At 37.2% G+C, this 20,571-nt stretch overlaps 1 protein-coding gene across 3 annotated transcripts in view; it reads left to right on the forward strand.

Annotated features, from left to right (window-relative positions):
• The window catches only part of LOC103037817 (rho GTPase-activating protein 26), a 182,792-nt gene that overhangs the window by 89,776 nt on the left and 72,445 nt on the right, over positions 1-20,571 (forward strand). For all 3 annotated transcript variants that reach the window (XM_049466306.1, XM_049466305.1, XM_049466307.1), the window contains exons 5-10: positions 646-747; positions 2,010-2,120; positions 2,246-2,350; positions 2,643-2,772; positions 6,722-6,822; positions 13,263-13,357. In XM_049466306.1, coding sequence (XP_049322263.1) covers positions 646-747; positions 2,010-2,120; positions 2,246-2,350; positions 2,643-2,772; positions 6,722-6,822; positions 13,263-13,357 — 644 coding nt within the window. The remainder of the gene's footprint in view (positions 1-645; positions 748-2,009; positions 2,121-2,245; positions 2,351-2,642; positions 2,773-6,721; positions 6,823-13,262; positions 13,358-20,571) is intronic.

Genomic DNA, 20,571 nt, shown 5'->3' on the forward strand with positions numbered 1-20,571 from the left:
TATTTCTTATAGAATCAATGTGTGAGAGAAACCAGTCTGTTAAGTTTGCGTTATATGATTTTGTCAAATAAAACTCTAGTTTTCAAGCCATTTTTCATTTTTGACATTTTCTTAAAAATGTTATTTTTAAATCTCGTCTCATCATGTTCTCGTGAACCCAGCATCGTGTCTCGTCTCGTAATATTAGAGTCTCGTCACAACCCTATTAAGAAATGAAGGTCAGTCGATACGAAAAAAAAAGCAAGAACTTTGAAAGTATTCTCAAGTGCAGTCACAAAGACCATCAAAAGCTTTATGATGAAACTGGCTCTCATCAGGACCGGCTCATAAGGAAGATCAAGCGTTACATCTGTTTTACAGGATAGGTTCATCAGAATTACCAGCTTTAGAAACTGCAAGTTGACAGAAGATAAGAGCACCTAAAAGAGTATTTTTGTTTGTTTAACACTTCTAATTTTACTCCACAATTCCTTATGTGTTCCTTCATTGTCTAACTTCTGTATTCATTTACTATGTAGGAAAAAAAAATACATTGAATGTGATGGTGTGTCCAAACTATTTTTTTTTTCTGCATAACTGTATGTCAAATATATTGCGCCGTTTTTTTGAGGTGGCTTTCTCATGATTTTTATGATGTTTTTCTAGGAGGCGAAAAAGAAGTACGACAAAGAGACTGAAAAATACTGTGGAGTACTGGAGAAACATCTCAGCCTGTCTGCAAAGAAGAAGGAGTCGCACCTTCATGAAGTATGCAATACTCTTAATGTACAAAGTAATGTTTCTGCCTTGTACTTTTTAAAACTAGACATTAACGTTGTCTTTCTCTGTCTGTGTAAAAACATCATCGAGCTCTTGAATAACATTCTAATCTCACCCCTAGTTAACAGAAAGTCTGAAAACTTTGAGAAAAGAAAACTTACAGAATATTTTTTAAAGGATTCAAGGCATGACAAAACCCTAGTTTTACTAATAAAGATCATGAGCAAGATTCTGAAGTGAAGGTGGTGCTGTTCTACTGTGCAGTACCACCTGCATTATCTACATGTGAACTTAAAGAAATACTTAATGAAAGAACACATTTTCAGCATCCTTGATGGACCCTTTACTTCGTGTTTTTGCCTTGAAACAGTAAACTATTTCTCCTCATCTTTTTCTGAAATTTTGACTGAAATTGTACACAGCTTACAGCTGGTCTGCAACATTGACAATAAACTGAGCCTTGGAAATGAATGCAAATACATAAAAAAGCCTGTGTCTTTAGTTGTAGCGGTATTGGAACAGATTGTGTTACTGCACTCTCTCTACTGCAGCATTTACACACTTAAACACAGCACATTCACACTTTCACCATACTAACTAGAAAAAGACACAAAAAACACAGTGTAAATATTAAAAGCATAAGTCTTTTCTTTAGAGAAATTACAGATGAAGCCAGAAAGCAGTGAGTCATCTTTTACTACACGTTCAAAAGACTCTTGGAAACTGGAGTAAACTGGTACAGGAAGGAAACTACGGAAAACATTCCTCCCAAATTCCAAATAAAAATATTGTTATTTAAAGCATTTATTTGCAGAAAATGAGAAATGAGAAATGGCTGAAATAACAAAAAAAGATGCAGAGCTTTCAGACCTCAAATAATGCAGAGAAAACATGTTCATATTCATAAAGTTTCAAGAGTTTTTTAGAGTTCAGAAATCAATATTTGGTGAAATTAATCACAGTTTTCATGCGTCTTGGCATGTTCTCCTCCACAAGTCTTACACACTGCTTTTGGATAACTTTATGCCACACCTGGTGCAAAAATTCAAGCAGTTCAGCTTGGTTTGATGGCTTGTGATCATCCATCTTCCTCTTGATTATATTCCAGAGGTTTTCAATTTAGTAAAATCAAAGAAACTCATCATTTTAAGTGGTCTTGTATTTTTTTTCAGAGCTGTAGAGTACATGCTGTGCTTTACTTTATTGCTATTTTTGTCTGAATCATTTCTTTCCTCTGTGTTTTTCTCCAGGCAGACAGTCAGGTGGACAGCGTGAGGCAGCATTTCTACGAGGTGTCACTGGAATATGTGTTTAAAGTGCAGGAGGTGCAGGAGAGGAAGATGTTTGAGTTTGTGGAGCCGGTAATGCTGCATTTTCTTACCTATAAAAAGTCATTATTTCTTCATTTCTTCAGTTTTTATGTTAAAGTAAAAGTATTAGAATGTACAGCCTGATGCTGTTCCCTTTGTTTTGTTTTGGGTTGCAGCTGCTGGCTTTTCTACAGGGACTGTTTACATATTATCATCATGGGTACGAGCTGGCCAAAGACTTTAACCACTTTAAGACGGATCTCACCATCAGCATCCAAAATGTAAGAGTTTCACATTGTGTGTCTTTTATAAAGACATGCCCTGATTCAGCTCATCTCTTGTAGTTTGAATTACAATCTCTGATCTCTGAATTTGCAAATTATAAGAGATTTAGATTTAGAAACAGTGTTCAGTATTCATGCACCATTACAAGCATTCTCTTGTGTTGACTGGAGTGTCCTGTAGAATCCTGAAGCTTGTGCTTCTGCTTTAAGCAGTCAGTGTAAATGAAGTGCTGTAACCTGTGCTGGAGGGACAGATGTGTATAACATGATTTTCTATGGGTTTGATCAGACGAGGAACCGGTTTGAGAGCACGCGGTCGGAGGTGGAGAGTCTGATGAAGAAGATGAAGGAGAATCCGCACGAGCACAAGAGCATCAGTCCTCACACTATGGAGGGGTATCTGTTCATCCAGGAGAAACGTGAGTCTCATTGTGGATCTGTTTTTTTGTTGTTGTTTTATTTAAAATCCAGTCTATCCTATTTTACAGTCTATATGGCACACCGTATTATAAGGCGCATTTTAAGCGACGATCGTAAGGAACAAAGGTGTCGCCATGTTTTCTTTCTAGGGGAAGCGCCTAAGTTAACAAAATTGTAATTATTAAAAAATAAGCCAAAGAAGCCCTGGATGTTAATCTACACAGATTTCTCTCCCGAAAACTGTTTATTTGGGTGATTAAAGCACTTTCATTTATTTAGAGTAAGAGCAAATTTCCAACATTGTAAACAGTGCGGTTAGCATCAGAGCTACCCGCAACTAGCAGAGCTTAGCGCTAGTAAATGCTGCCTGGCAGCGCTACACTGAGAAACCCTGAGTGTTCCGGTTAAAAACCTCGTGGCTGGAGAAACTTTACTAAAACTCCTGTATAAAGCTGCTTCTTACAACCTGACTGGTAAAATGTATACATAAGGCACACAGGATTATATAGTGCACTGATGGTTTTTGGGAAAATTAAAGGATTTTAATCTTATAGTGTCTTATAGTGTGAAAAAGATGGTACTGCATATTATAAGGATATACGATGATATTTGAATTATATCGATATCGGTCGATATTTCCTTTTTTCAGAATTATCAGTATCGACTGATGTCTAGGTATTTTAAACCGGTACTTGCTGATGCAATTATTGTATGCGGGTGGTGCTATTTTAAAATTAAGCACATTTTTATTTTTTTATTTTTATGTTTATTAGTTTAAATAGGTATATTGTTTCATTTGATCTCTTAGTAAGAAAAAGTGGATTTAAAGCTGTGAACAGGATATGCAATGACCAGTTAGTTAGCTGTAATAATACCAAAAAAAGACAAGTTTCTCATTCCTATCTAGGCCTGGACAATAATTCGATATCGGTATTTATCGCGAAAAGAAATGTTTCAATAACGGTGATATCAGTTTTGTGGTATATCGATATGTATTAGAATCACGGACAGGCGTTTTTTACTGGCGTCAGCTCGCCGCAGAGCTCAACACATTCAGCCCCCGTAGCTGGGCTACGTCAGTGCGTGATGACGTAACCACACAGGCACGTAGCCAAATAGGCTAGGCTAGGCAAGGCTAGGTTAAAATGGCTAGGCTCGGGTCCGCTTCGCTACGCAGCAAAAATGTCTCGCGCTGGAGACAAACGGAGCCGGGATGAGCGGATCCAAGGCTAAGGTAGACTCGGTTCGGTCGGCCCCGGATCCTCGAGGCCGGCCGCGGGCCCGCTCGCTCGGCCGCGGGTCCTCGAGGCCGGCCGCAGGTCCGCTCCCTTGCCGCTTTGCTGCAAATTGTGCCGGAGAGTGCAGCCGACCAGCAGCGGTAATGTTAATACATCTAATCTGTTCCACCACTTCAAGCAACTCCACTACATACAATGTTTTTCTTATACTGACTGAAGCACTTTTATAGATTATGTTGTAACTAAGTTATTCATAGTTGATAAAGCCTGTAGGTTTGTTTATTTGACGGGAAAATCTTGTCGCTTTATTTATAAAGGCTTCTTGTATTCTATATCCTAGTTGAAACACTTTTGTTTTAATCTGTTAAATTTGTTCACAAAGAATAAGAAGCTCTGCCTCTGTTGTAATTTAAAGTTATTTTTATTGGTAATAGTTATATAGGCTTATGTTTGACAGGGATGTCATGTTATTATTTTGCTATATGCAAATAATATTGAGCATTGATTTATTTTGACTACTTTTATTTCTAAAAGGTATTTTTGTGAAAGGAGGTTTCAAAGGCTTAAATGAAATTTTCAGACAGTAGTAGGTACAGATTTCCATTAGATAGATAGATAGGTAGATAGATTGGTAGCTAGATAGGTAGATAGATAGATAGATAGATAGATAGATAGATAGATAGATGTGCATATAATGAGGGTATCTGATGCCAGCCATACAAAAAGTGCAAATACACAGTTATATAATAATTTAAATCCGCAGTGCTGCAGGGATTGCAGGGCTTCTTAGCAGTTTTCTGAGGCCTTCAAAGTATTTATATCGATATCGAAATTATATCGTATCGACCGAAATTTAAGGAATATATCGTGATATAAATTTTGGCCATATCGTCCAGCACTATTCCTATCATATTGTTTTTATACACTTTTTGTCAAATTTAGATTTAGACTTTTTTTTTTTTACTTTTTTTTTACATAAATAACATGAAATGGTACAAAATCCTGTGAAATTAAGGTGAAACAAAGGGTAGAAATATATTTTTTAGGGTTTTTCAAGAAAACAATGAGAAAAATAAAATAAAAAGCTTTTTGAAAAAAAAAACAACAATTAGGGGTGCATTTTAGTGAAAAAGTGCAGTAATAAAATCATTACTAAGATGAGAAAATAAAAAAGTAGCTTGTCTGGGTCGTACAGTGCTGCTACTGGACTACAAAAAAAAAAAAAAAAAGACCACAAGTGTATATTTCTGTAAAAAAAGTAAGAAAATGAATGTAAAAGTTTTAGGCAAGCAGTAAGAGATTTAAATTTCTGTTTACTTTTAAACATTAATTTGAATATTAAATTATTATGTTAGATTGTATTGTATTTGAATTTCAATTATCCTGATAGATTGTATTCGTTTGCAGAGCTCTCTTCTAGGAAGTGCGTTATTTACAGTTACAGTTACCACCTAATACCTAGTTTATCCAATCAATCCTTAATTACAGTAAATCAGGAGAGCAGCTGGAGGAGCTGAACAAATCTATACAGTGTCTGTAGTTCACAGAGAAGTCAGCAAGCAAACCTGTGTTGTAACTGTTTTCTTACCCATATACCAAACCAATATATTAATTAATATACTGGCCAGCAACACAAATTATCACTACTGACTACTGGATATAAGTTTCTTTTATTGATTTTAAAGTATTGAAATTATAAACGCAAATTTGACCAGTAAAGAAACACATTAATTACTGGCGTTCAAAGCTTTAAACAGTTTTCTTGGCTCCCTGTTAACTCTGCTGAAAAAAAAAAAAAAACAGTATAGCCAGTTGTTGACCACGATGGTTGATCGTCATAATGTACAGTTTTGTTTGCTTTTGATGGTTTAGCTGGTCTACAAACATGATCATCCTGACTAGATAACTAGTATGGCCACTTTTAGAGCCCTATTTTAGCGATCTATAGTGCACTGGTCAATTGTTTTAGGGTGTGTCCTTGCCTTTGGTATCATGAGGGTGCAAAACAATATGCCTTGCTCGGCTCAAAACATGCAAAATGCATGTACTAATTATCTTATTTAATCATTTTGGGGGTAATGCAAAAAATCAGTGTGCCAGTTGTCATTCGCTTTAAAAGGCAGGTGAGCTCGGACTTTGGCGCATTCATATCTTAACAGCGTGATCAGCAATCCCACTGTGAAGGTACGCCAGCAGCTCGTTTAATAGAGGAGCAACGTTTATTTTATTCTTTAATCTGTTTATAGTTGATGTAAAAGCTGGATTTGCATCCATTTTTGTGTGTACACTTACTAAGTGTGCGCAACACACACGGTGCTCCTACATGGCTAAGATAGGATTGGGTGGCTGACTGTTGACTGTTGTCAGGGTTTTAGTCAGTTAGTGGCGCACCTGTATGTTCTGTCGCCAAGACAGAAACTCGCCAGATATTTAACTAAACACACCTTACTTCCAGACCACCACGCCCATCAGCGTAGATTCATGCCTAAATGTTCCTCTGAAACAAAGGCGTAAAAATAGACTTTTAACGGGGTGTAAGATAGCAAAGAGCATCGCGACACGCCCTGCGCAGGGTGTATGATAGGGCCCTTAATGTGTGTAGTGTGTTCAATGCTTAAGCCATTTTACCAGTGATATCAAGTTACTGATGATTTGCCCATTTTTCTTTCTTTCTTTTCTCTCTCTCTCTCTCTCTCACTCTCTTTCTCAGGCTCTTTTGTGTCTACATGGGTGAAGTACTACTGCACTTACCAGCGGGACTCTAAGCGGCTCTCAATGGTGCTATTTGACCAGAAATCTGGAGGCAAAATTGTGAGTGTCTTTTTCTATTCTTCTCCCATTCTCATATCCTTTATTCCCCATGCCTCTCGCTCTCTCTCTACTTACACAACCAGTCACAACCTTTCAAAAGCTTTCGCAATATGATCATTTTTGTCCATTTTTAGTTGAGCAAGTAACCAATATCCAGAAATAATTTGTATCTTTTGGCTAGAATATGTTTTAAACAGCTGAGTGGAATGGAATTGCTAATAAATGCTGAACAGGGCTGAAACGATTATTCAGTATAATCGAGAATGTTGATTATTTACATTTTAATTCACAACTAATCATTCATTTCTAACAGTACTGCATTACACAAAGTTCTGGGGACAGAGGCGCAATGGGAGATGGGTAAATGGCTCTCTCACACAGTTTACACTCTCCAAAAGTGCCAAAACACAACAGTATTACATATTTACTCACTAAATATCAGTACTTTCCACTTTTAAACAACATCTAGACATTTAAATGCCTTTTAAATCTTATGTTCAGCTATTTGATTTTTAGAGATTTTTAGGAGGACATGGCAGAAATAATTGTTGACTAATCAACTAATTAATAAAAAAAGAATAATCAGAATATTCGAATACCAAAATAATCATTAGTTGCAGCCCTAGTGCTGAAATCAATGTCTCTAGTTTATCATATCGATTCCCAACATACGTAGGTAGCACTTTCACTACAGATGTTGTCGTTCTAAGCAGATTTAAATGAATTGGGTATCAGCTACTTAAAGCCTTATCCAGTCCTGATTCTTTGTTTTTCCTTTGTTCTAGTATAGTAGACAGCCCTCTGCTATTTTCCATGTGCTATTCAATCAATTAGTCAATCATTAGCTTTATTCAATCAAAAATCAATTAACAAACATTAATGAAAGCACTTCAGCCGCTTGTTTTTTTATGTTGTTTGGTTTTTCGCAAGTTTGTGCCAATTTACACCTAATTTGTCCTTCATGAGCTTTCGCAATCGATTTGCAAGTTGTTCTCTTGACTGTTGAAAGTTATATGGCCACCAGAAAGTGGTGCGGTTGGTCCATCAGTTGTCTTCACAATGTGTCACATGACCTTCCCAAGTGCGTTGATGTAAGCATCCTTGAATTTAGTTTCCTGGAAGATGATGCTACCAATTTAATTCAGAGCATCCATTGTGGCTCGCTAAGCTTTTCAATTTCTCGTATTGTCCACACTTCACAGCCATAGTTGAGTACTGGTAGAACTATTGAGCTATATACAGCTCTGGAAAAAAATAAGAGAGCACTTAAAAATGATGAGTTTCTTTGATTTTACCAAATTGAAAACCTCTGGAATATAATCAAGAGGAAGATGGATGATCACAAGCCATCAAACCAAGCTGAACTGCTTGAATTTTTGCACCAGGAGTGGCATAAAGTTATCCAAAAGCAGTGCGTAAGACTGGTGGAGGAGAACATGCCAAGATGCACGAAAACTGTGATTACAAACCAGGGTCATTCCACCAAATATTGATTTCTGAACACTTTGAACTTTATGAATATGAACTTGTTTTCTTTGCATTATTTGAAGTCTGAAAGCTCTGCATTATTTTGGTATTTCAGCCATTTCTCGTTTTCTGCAAATAAATGCTCTAAATGACAATATTTTTATTTGGAATTCGGGAGAAATGTTGTCTGTAGTTTATAGAATAAAACAACAATGTTCATTTTACTCAAATATTTACCTATAAATAGCAAAATTAGAGAAACTGATTCAGAAACTAAAGTAGATTCTTATTTTTTTCCAGAGCTGTATTAACTGTTCAAACACAGTAAAAAGATTATGTCAGAACGGTATTAGCCGATACTGGGCATTGAGGCACACATCGCAAATTATTTGCCTGTAATGTTGAAGTATTGCAGAATGACAAAGAAAGCTCATTTATATAAAACACTTTTTTAGGTGCAGTGTCTCGTCTGTAGTTCTCCTGCACTTTCGCTCGCCTCTCTCTCTCTGTGTTCAGTACTGTACCCTGACCTTGCTGTATGCACAGGTGAGAGTGTACGTGTTGGTGCAGGCTGGTTTCTATGTTCTCTCCAGCTGGCTGTAACACAGACATGTCCTGGCACATGGAGCCGGGTGTTGCTATGCTGTTTTGGCATCGATGCCTGGCTTTTTGCCCTCTACCCATTCCCCAGAGCTGCTCTGAGGGGTCATTAATGCTGCACACAGCACCCAGCCTGGCTGTGAATCTGCATAACAGCAAATACAGTATGTGCAACATAGTGCAGAGAATTAAAATATATAAAATTACAGTAATTAGAAATAGCATACCTACTACTTCTACCTTTTGCTGCATTTATATTTACAAATCCTGGTCTTTCAGGGTTCTCTGTCCTTTATTTATTTATTCATTTTATTTTAGTTCTAGTTTTATCTACCCACCCAGAGAGAGCATTTTTTTTTTATTTCAATTTCAATTTAAAATAGCTTTATTGGCATTAATTGCAATTAGCAACTTTTGCCAAAGCAATGAAACCAGAGGTTAATATACAAAAGTATACAGGGGTTGAACAATGAATCTAAAACACCTGGTTTTAGACCACAATAATTAATTGTCCTGATGGACAGTTCTGGTGGAAACAGGAGAGTTGAGGTGCACATTAAATTCTGCTGTGATTTGGGCAGCCGTGGTTTTATGTTTTTTGGATACAATCCGGGTTAGCACCCGAACATCCCTTTCAGACAGCTTCCTCTTACAGCGTCCCCAGTTAATCCTGTTGGATGTGGTTCGTCCTTCTTGGTGGTATGCTGACATTACCCTGGATACCGTGGCTCTTGATACATCACAAAGACTTGCTGTCTTGGTCACAGATGCGCCAGCAAGACGTGCACCAACAATTTGTCCTCTTTTGAACTCTGGTGTGTCACCCATAATGCTGTGTGCATTGCAATATTTTTAGAAAAACTGCTCTATTACCCTGCTAATTGAACCTTCACACTCTGCTCTTACTGGTGCAATGTGCAATTAATGAAGATTGGCCACCAGGCTGCTCCAATTTAGCCATGAAACCTCTCACACTAAAATGACAGATGTTTCAGTTTCATTGTCCAACCCCTATATATATATTAATATATTATCTTACATATAAAAGTAATCATATAGATCATATAGACCAGCGATCTCATGATCATAGCTCACCGGACCACTTTTTGCTCGTTCCCTGTCCTTTATGATCCATCCCTGCCAAATTAAAAGGACTTGGATAACGCTGATAACCTGATATATTTTTTTTTTTCTTTTCGAGAGTTCATAAGTGAAAACAGCAATTAGGGTAAAAAAAAAACACAAGTCAAATGCAGTAAACATAGACTTATATAAGTAATATAACTAAAAAACCAAAGATCAGTTACAGCTCTAGGCTGGTTGGAGTTAAAACACAGCGTCTGATTGACCTCGGTGCAGGATTACGGGCTGCCGCACGCACACAGTGTTAGAGAGTGTGGATTAGAGTGGGCCTCTCAGGAGCAGGCCGGGTGCAGAGAGGTGAAGTGAGCTGTAGAGAGGAGAGAAGTGGCGTCCAAACACTTTAAGAGTGGCTTTCCAGGGTTCACAGTGAAGGCAGTGTGTCAGCTCTGTGCCGGCTAATGCATTTCACCTTGTGTGTCTGTGTCTGTGTGCGTGTGTGTGTGCCTGTGTGTGGGTGGGTGTGTGTGCTTGTATATGCTGGCATGTGACAGCAAAGAGAGCAAAGAGAGCATTGAAGTGCCAGCACCAAAATAGCCTGATTTATTTTTATTTCCATTTAATGTCCAATTCCATCATTAACAAGCAATCGTGTCCTAATTATAAATTCTGCTGCTTTGAATACATCAAACATCTGTGTTTAATTAAAGCTGGCCTGAATACTGTATTAAGGGTGTAAGAAAGAAAATATCGATATATTTAAGAGTTGCACTATTGCATTTGACAGTGTGGATAAAAGTATGATTTAAAAAATGACAGCGGCAGTATATTGTCTTGCTATTGAGTCATACACCAATCGGCTTTCAGCATCACTGATCATACAGGACACTTCTGGTGTCCTTCTGTTTCTCTCCATACTTTATTATCCTCCTTTCACACTGATCTTAAATGATCAGGACCATCACACAGCAGATAGTATTTGAATGGTGTGTCAACTCCAGTTTTAGCATGAGTAGAATAGTCACAGCAGTGCTGCTGGAGTTTTTAAACACTGTGTTCACTTACTATCCACTATATAAGACTCTCCTACTTAGCTGATCTACCTCCAGGATGTAAAGCCAGAGACAGAAGCTTATCTGTTGCTAGTCCGTCCTCAGTGGTGAAAGGATGCTGTTGATGTATTTATCTGAGGTGTTTAACCCTTGTGTGGTGTTCGGGTCTGTGGGACCCATTTTCATTTTTCATTAAATGATACTAAACATTTTTTTTTCTAACTCAAACTCATTGGCGTTGGCTCATTTTTTGTGAAAAACATATATCAAAACACATTTTCGATAAACACACCCTGTAACCCCCCCCTCCCTCCCCTACACATTTATATTACATACAGTATGTTTGGCCAAGGGCTAACAAACATTGCTTCATTTGTAAATTTGAAGCTAAACAAATTTTCTGCTCATATCTTGAGTTTTTATTCATTTACTTTTACATTTTGTTAAAAAAATAATAAAAAAGGAGTAGCACTTTTTGAAAGAAATGTAACATAAGAAAGGTAAAGGGCAAATATTAACCATGTAAGCTGTTTATATTGCTTGCAGTTTAGGTGAAGCAAGCATGTGTAAAGCATTTTAATGTAAAATTGCTTCATTTTGCTGAATTAAATACAAGTAACAAAGTAAACGAGTAACAAAAATATGAACACCACACAAGGATTAATAACTCCAGCAGCACTGCTGAGTCTGATCCACTTATACCTGCGCAACAGATGAGTCACATTCTTTTTTTGGCTCATATTTCTTCATCATACCAGATAAATATGCTTGTCCTAAGTCATTGAGCCATTTATAGACCAGTAATAGTGCATTCTAGACTATTTTATAGCACGCTGGTGTCTTTAGTGTAGTGATTAAGAATGGGGGTTATGTGTTCCCTTCTTTAACTCCTTGCATTTTGAATCAGCTGCAGCAAACACAAATCAGTTGCACTGACCCAAAACAATTTTAGTTTCTATAGAAATTGCTACAGTGGCTTGCAAAAGTTTTCATACCCCTTGAACTTTTTTTACATTTCGTTAAAGTGAGATTTAAACTGATAGACCAATACAAAGTAGTACATAATTGTGAAGTGAAATAAAAATGATACATGGTTTTCAAGTCAAGTCAAGTCAAGATCCTTTTATTGTCATTACATCTGAGTACAGATACACAGTGTAGTGAAATTACGTTCCTCCAGAACCATGGTGCAACATGGGACAACAAGCAATAGACAACATAAAGTGCAAGGTGTGATGATAAGACTAACATAAGACTAACTCTACACTAAATACAATAAATACAATAAATGCAAAAGACAAGACAATTTACAAGACAGGACAGTGCAGTACCGATACGGTATATTATTGTGCATAGTGAGGATAAGGTGCAGAGATGTGTAACATACGGTAATATATAGAACATATATAATCACAGCAGTTACTGAGGTAGACAGTTTATAGTTTTTGGGAGTAGCAGCAAATATTGCGGATAGGCATAGAGACATTTCTGTCTCTGTGTGCTGAGTGTGTGTGTGTGTGTGTGTGTGTGTGTGAAGTAGAGTCTTTGTGTGTTCCAAATATTAATCAAATAAAAATGTAAACAAAAATGTGACGTGCAAAAGAATTCAGCCCCTTTGAACTCTGAAACATCGAAATAAATCCAGTGCAATCAAGAAAGGGCACAAATCTGGTGGAGACATACCCCAAAAGTACTTGCAACAAAAGGTGACTCTAATTAGTATTGAAGTTTATACTTTTTGTATTTTTATTTAATTAAAATTTTGAAAAACATAGATCATTATCATTCCACTTTACAATTATGTGCTACTTTGTGTTCGTCTCACACTAATAAAAACTCAATAAAATACATTTAAGTTTGAAAAAGGTATGAATTCAACAGGTTTTGAATACTTTTGCAAGCCACTGTATTATTAGTTATTATTTGTATTATTATTTTGTTGTTTAACTGTTGTTTTTGCTGTATGAAATCTGAATGTACACTTGTGTAACACAGTGAAACAGGCAAAAATGAGCCTTACGTTCTCATCATAATTATGTTTAGTATCTACCATGTCTTGTTTCAGTAAAACCAAACCTCCAGTATATCTGCTATAAATGAAAACCAAAAATATGCATGTTTATATTATATAATCATTCACAAATATGCTAACTATGCATTGATACACCCAGTGCAGTTAATTTTGAATAGAATATAATTACACGTGGATTAACACAGATGCCTTTTGCCTTTTTTGTCCAGGGAGAGGAGGAGAGCTTCATCCTCAAATCCTGCACCAGGAGGAAAACAGACTCCATCGAGAAGAGGTTCTGTTTCGACGTGGAGGCCGTGGACCGGTGAGTGGCAGTTCCTGTCGTGCTCCAGCAGGTGGAGCTGCAGGCTAGAGTCTAACAGAAGACAGCTCAGTCTTGGCTGTGAGGTTTATGCAGGACTGGAAGAGGCTCAGTCTCTGTGCAGCTAATTGCTTTGGCTTGTCACATGGCTGTAAGTGGGAAGCTGCTGTGTGGGGGGTGGAGAAGAGCTGAGCGAGGGGTTCTGTGCTGCGTGATTAGCTGCTTGTGGTGGGAAAGTGGAGATTTAAGAATATAGAGGGATGTTTTAAGTCCCTTAAATGCCTAACAATATCCCTATTCTCATGCATATGCATTAGGCATGGCCAACTTAACCCTAAAATAATATAATGATATTTTGATTATCGATTACTATGATACAATATGAAAACCTGCCTTTGGATGATCCCTGAACAAGGCCCTCAAACCTCTAGTACAAAACTCACTAACTAAATGTCTGAGTTTAAATAAGACAGGCTCCTCCAAAAACCTCTAGTGATTCTAGTGGTAGAATGACTGTAGACAGATATTTTATGATAACTATGTTTCAGGGCGATACATATATATATATATATATATATATATATATTGTCTCAGATGCAATTGCAAAAAACTGTACTATTGATGATTCATTTTATGGCAGTTATAAAACGATACTACTGTATTATAAAAATAAGAAACAATGTGTAACAATGCACTCTGCTCTAATTCAATTGATTCATGATTCGATTTGTTCACAATATTTGGAACAAAATAAAGCAGTTGTGTGATTGGCTTCAGTCAAAAATGACTGATATATCCTCTGCCCGTTGCTTACGCTCACTGTTTTCTTGGCCAGCACTAGGCCTATTGTGCGCTCTCAGACTCTGGCTGCTGATGGCAAGAAAGGGGATTGGGAATGGCAACCTTTGGTTTTTAAACAAAACATTACAACTGCTCAAATTTTTCTATCATGATGCATTGTGCAACGATGCTTTGTTACAGACTTAATAAAAATACTAAATATTCTAAAATAAATAAAAACTAAAAAAAATTACAATACAAAATCTTTTTTTTAAATCTTTTTTTCTGGCCTGGTGCTTTACCCGTCTGTTTTCTTAACCATGTCCTCTGTAGCTCATGGCTCTAGAGTTTATTTAAGTTTTAAGTTTTTTTTTTCTGTCTTGTCTCTGCCGTAGCCCCACCTTGTCATTAGTCGTTCATTTGTTGCCCAGCACTCTCGTTATCTTCCCCAGGTGTTCCTTGTCTGTCTTGATGTCTTGGTATGTATAGCCCCTTTGTTTCCGTCTTCCTTTGTTTGTGGCAGTTTATTCTAGTCATTTTGTGTTTTTGACTTATGTTAAGCTTGGCCAATTGTGCATTCTCAGACTTCGGCTGCTGATGGCAAGCAAGAGGATCGGGATGTGAACCGACGATACTTAGATCATAGTGGCAGCGCTTTAGTCTGCTGTACCACTCAGAGCCTAACTCAAGCCAATTTGTATTCAAAGGAATATAAGTGTCTTAGTCCAGCGGCCATCAGCAGCCGGAGCCTGAGAGAGCACAATTGGCCAAGCCTGAACTGTGATTTAAAACTGAAACATAGCTCAGAAACTACATGACGAACCAATTCATATTTCTGGAACTGCAATTTTACAAGATAAGGGAAAAAAATCATTTAACTTAATGGAAGTCACTGTAAAAACATTTAATTCCAAGCATTTTTTTTGGTCCATTTAGCATAAAATATGGATAGAATAAATGCATTCCAATCTCTTCAGTAGTTTCCTGTAAAGGGGACTACACAGGAAATTCAGGAATTTTAAGTGAGATTCCAAACCTCAGGGAGTGAAAGTGTTCAGTAGAAAGGGAACTTCATACCGAGTAGGGAGTATTGAGCAACGGTTTATCACTGCACAGGAAGTTGACAGTAAAGCTTACCCATCAGTCATCACGCGTCTTGGGAATTAAAACAGCTGCCACATTATCTGAGAGCATCACAAGCAGTACAACACAGTGTAAACATAACACCAGGCCTGTTGTATGTCTATAAAAGGCATGTTTATTTCTATATTACTGGTACATACACCATATGATGCGCAGCTGCAGTTCAGTAGTTTGATGGTTTGCTAGTTGCTTTAGGAAGTAAAGGGGCTGCCAGACGTTGCTGTGAACACAATGTGTTCTTTGTAGTTCTGTTGTTCATGCACGGGATTAAATCTGAAAACTTTAACACAGATTTGTCTATGCTAATAAATTATTAAGTTACCTGTTAAGACACTTCTGTTCTGTGACTTTTTTCAGGTTTGTCTGGTCTGGTGCTTTTTTTTTGTCTGTAGCTCATGGCTCTGTTTTTTTTTTTTTTTGTAGCCCCACCTTGACATTAGTCTTTTATTGCCCAGCACTCTTGTTACCTTCCCCAGGTGTTCCTTGTCTGTCTTGGTGCCTTTGTTTCAATCTTTCTTTGTTTTTGACAGTTTATTCAAATCTTGTCAGTTTTAGGGCTGCAACTAATGATGATTTTTGTAGTCGATTAATCTGATGATAATTTTTCAGATTCTCTAAAAACAATAGAAACAGCCAAACATGAGATTTAAAAGGCATTTTAATATCTAAATTTTGTTTTAACATAAAAAGTACTGATATTTAGTGATTTAATATGTTATCTGTTGTGTATCTGTGGGCACTTTTGGAGACACAGACTAAATTGAGTGTAAACTTTGTGAGTGAGGGATTTACTCTTTATCTTTTAACCATTAATTAACCATTAGTCGTCAATAAAATTTGTAATCAACAAATTTTAAATAATCGACAATGTCAATTATATCGACTAATCCTTGACTAATCGGCCCCAGTCAGTTTTTTTTTTTTTAGTTAATTTATTAATTTTATTTAATTATTCTGTATCTTATTTAAGTATTCTGTTAAAATTGACTTGGTAGGCTTGGAGTGGTCCGGCGGACTAAGACACTGCCTCTATGATCTAAGGATCATCGCCTGTTTGAATCCCGCTCCTCTTGCTCGCCATCAGCAGCCAGAGTCTGAGAGAGCACAATTGGCCACGCTCTCTCTGGGGATGTAGGTGGCACTCTCTTCCCACATCACTCCTAAAGTGATGTCAGTCAGCACAAGGCGTCTGTGAGCTGATGTATCAGAACCGAGTTGCTGCACTTTCCTCCGAGTGTGATTTTAGTGATGTTGCCACAGCATCTCTACTGTTGAGTATTAGAAGAAATATTTTTCCTTTATTTTTACTGAAATATTAATTAAATCTAATAAATAGCTCTCTCTCTTTCTCATACTCTCTTTCTTAGCTGTGTGTAATATTATCAAAAGTTTCTAGTCTTGGCTCATGTAAACTGTGATATCAAAATGTTGAAAATCACCAATAGGAGAGCTCTATCCACACCAAACAGGCAGCAGTCATCCCCCCCCCCCAGTTTGTTTTACCAGGGTCGTGCCCACAAATTTACACCATTCTTTAGTTTTGTTTTTTTGCCCATTTTTGCTATTTTTTTCCAACAAGCATCTGCTCAGACAAAGGCAGCTGTGGCCAAAAGCTGCTTCTGTTTGTGCCCCACTGTTCAGCAGTTTCTTGTAAAGTTCCACTCTGAGCACAATAGGAAATAGTTGCAGCCTTGTAATAAAGTAACACTGATATAATTTGATTGGTGTATATGGAAAACAAGGGCACTACATAGGGAGTGTGTGTTTTTGAGAAAGAGAGAAGGAGAAAGAGGTAGTGAGAGTTAATTATAAGATTTAATCCATATTTCAGCATATATAACATATAATCTACCATCTGAAATGAACTGTACTGCCGTATTTACATAGATAAATGAAACTGCTAATACATCAACGGACTTGCTGTAAAAAGCACAGGTGTCAAAAGGTGTCTTTACACTCATTACTCAGGTAGTAGGAAGTATAGATACTAGGGTTTAAAACAATTCTGTATAAGTTGAACTATCAACTCAAGTTTTTGTGGTTGGAATAGTGCAGTGGAAAACACCACCGCCTGCCAGTAAGCTACTATAAGGGAGACTGGGGTTCGGTTTCCGGCCTGGGTAACTATGCTGCGCTACACCTAAGTCCTTGGGCAAGACTCCTAACACTACATTGGACCACCTCTGTAATAGGAATAAACTTGTAAGTCGCTTTGGATAAGAGCCTCAGCCAAATGCTGTGCATGTACTAAATCTACTTGGTAAAACTTTCTATGAATGTCATCTCTATGAGACTCTATAAACGTACTCATAACACATTATAATGCACTCAAAAGGCATTATAAACATAGCTATACATATTTGTAAAAATGTATAATTCATCATAGCCATGTTTATTATGCATCATGAACTATGATTATAATGCATTAATAGCTGTGTTTATAACGTTATACGCCAATACCAAGAAACTCAGCCCCACCTTGCAGACTGTATTATATCTAAAAAAACTTATAAACACACCCTAAATAATCCTATAAATATATTTTTAACCACTCACAAAGTATTCTCGTCTTGACTATAATAGTAGTAGTCAATTATAATTATAGAATTATAACAGGTCTTTGTGCGCTCTAAATTGACTTTTATTGTGGTACTAGATTATTAATGATAGATATATACTATTTTAACATATATATTATAAACACAGCTTATAGTGTATTATGATCACAAGGCATAATGCTTAATAAACATGGCTATACTGGGTTATGCATTTTTATAAATATTTATAGCCATGTTTATAATGCCTTATAAATGCATTATAATATGTTATGAATGTGGTTATAGAGTCTAATAGAGATGACATTTATAGAAAGTGTTACCATCTAGTTTTTACTCAAGTAAAAGTGTAAAAGTACTGGTTTCAAAACTACTTAAAGCATAAAAAATAAAAAGTAATATAAGGCAAAAAAGGACAAAAGGATTATTCCATGCCACATGAGCCTATAGTGCACTACCCCCCTCCCTAAAACACACTTTTCTAAAAGCAACAATGACTATAATGTTGTATTAAAATGCACTAATGCACTAAGCTCCCTGTTTCAGCTGCATATGTGCATTATTGAGAGTTAATGCATTTTAGAACAATGCAAATACATTAAAGAATCTTAGTTGGGGCATTTCACTCGAGTTCTCTTGCGTCTCTTGAGCCACAGATCATCTAGACTACATATGTCTATATGTATATGTCTATGTTCTTGCTGGAGTGTGACGTGATGTGCAGGTGTGATGGATCGCATATTAATATTTGCAGAATGTTATATGTTTATACTTATCCAACCACAATCAAATTTACTCTATCTGGATCAATCTGGATGGAGAGATTTATCTGGATAGGTTTTATTTTTTGAACAATGAGAAGCCGGAATGAAAACAAGCTGAAATAAAATAGGAGTAACAAGGCTATTTTTTTAATGTAAGGAGTAAAAACTACAGATAATTGTGTGAAAATTACTCCAGTAGTGTATAAATAATCTGAATTTCTGATGTCTGTAAGTTTTGTGATTTGGCGGATTTAGGCCATTTAGAGAATGGGTAATTGCACCGAGCATGCGGAAGAATCATTTTAAACTGGGCGGATGTGATGTGGTCTCCTTTCAGAGCGTATGAATCCGATTCCAGGTTATGTTCAGTTGGAGAGAGAGAGAGAGAGAGAGAGAGAGAGAGAGAGAGCGCTCAGTCAGAAACTTCACATCAACTGCACTCTCTGTTTTTACTATGAGTGAATGAGGTACTGAGCTCTGAGGTTCCTCTTCTGAAGTCTCCATTGCTCCACCAGCCGCTGGCGTTCAGTAAAACTGAGCCGGATCCTCTTTCAGAGGCTGTACGCGTGACGTAAGTACAAAAAGATGCGTGACGTGGCCAGAAGAAAAGCGACATAGTTTTTATAATGAATATATCAGGCTTAGCAGGGATGGTTGTTCCAGCACACTGTTACCCAACATTAAACACAATATTTTATCTCTTCTCCACTCAGAAATGCTTATGCTTTTAGTTTAGAAACAAAATAATACGGACTGACACGTTAAATAAGGTAACATAGTATTTCTATGTAAATTATGGGAATATGTTGATAAATTTAAAGGATTCATTTCCATTAAAAATGAGTCTGGATTAATTGTGTGTAATTGATTAATTGCAACACTGACTGCACTATTAACCAGAATGTGTGGACTCAAATTCTGACAAGGTATTAAATCAAACTGTCTTTGTGTGTGTGTGTGTGCGTGTGTGTGTGTGTGTGTGTGTGTGTGTGTGTGTGTGTGTGTGTGTGTGTGTGTGTATGTGTGTGTGTGTGATATTTGAAAAGGGACTGACATTATGAGAGATTACAGTATTTTGACATCTTCACTGGCCTGGAACTGAATCTCCTCTCTGATATTTAACTCTGCATGCCATGCTCTTTACTTATTGATAGATGAGAGATGGAGAGAAAGAGAGAGAGTAGAGAGAGAGAGGAGAGAGAGATGGAGAGAAGGATGAAGAGAAAGAGAGAGAGGAGAGAGAGATGAAGAAAGAGATGGAGAGAGGGATGAAGAGAAAGAGAGAGAGGAGAGAGAGAGATGAAGAGAAAGAGAAAGATGGAGAGAATGAGAAAGATGGAGAGAATAAGAGAGTAGAGAGAGATGAAGAGAAAGAGAGAGAGGAGAGAGAGATGGAGAGAGGAATGAAGAGAGAGAGAGGAGAGAGAAATGGAGAGAATAGAGAGAATAGAGAGAGAGATGGAGAGAATAAGAGAGAGCAGAGAGAGATGGAGAGAGGGATGAAGAGAGAGAGTAGAGAGAGATGGAGAGAATAAGAGAGAGTAGAGCGAGAGAGGAGAGAGAGATGAAGAGAAAGAGAGAGATGGAGAGAGAGATGGAGAGAGGGAAGAAGAGAAAGAGAGAGAGGAGAGAGAAAGAGGTAGAGAAAGAGAGAGATGGAGAGAATAAGAGAGAGTAGAGAGAGAGAGGAGAGAGAGATGAAGAGAAAGAGATAGAGGAGAGAGAGATGGAGAGAGGGAAGAAGAGAAAGAGAGAGAGGAGAGAGAAAGAGGTAGAGAAAGAGAGAGACGGAGAGAATAAGAGAGAGTAGAGAGAAATGGAGAGAATAAGAGAGACGAGAGAGAGATGGAGAGAGGGATGAAGAGAAAGACAGAGATGGAGAGAATAAGAGAGAGTAGAGAGAGATGGAGAGAATAAGAGAGAGATGGAGAGAGGGATGAAGAGAAAGAGAGAGAAAGTGAGAGATGGAGAGAAT

This window comes from Astyanax mexicanus, chromosome 17 (assembly GCF_023375975.1).
Source record: "Astyanax mexicanus isolate ESR-SI-001 chromosome 17, AstMex3_surface, whole genome shotgun sequence".
NCBI classification, from domain to species: domain Eukaryota; kingdom Metazoa; phylum Chordata; class Actinopteri; order Characiformes; family Acestrorhamphidae; genus Astyanax; species Astyanax mexicanus.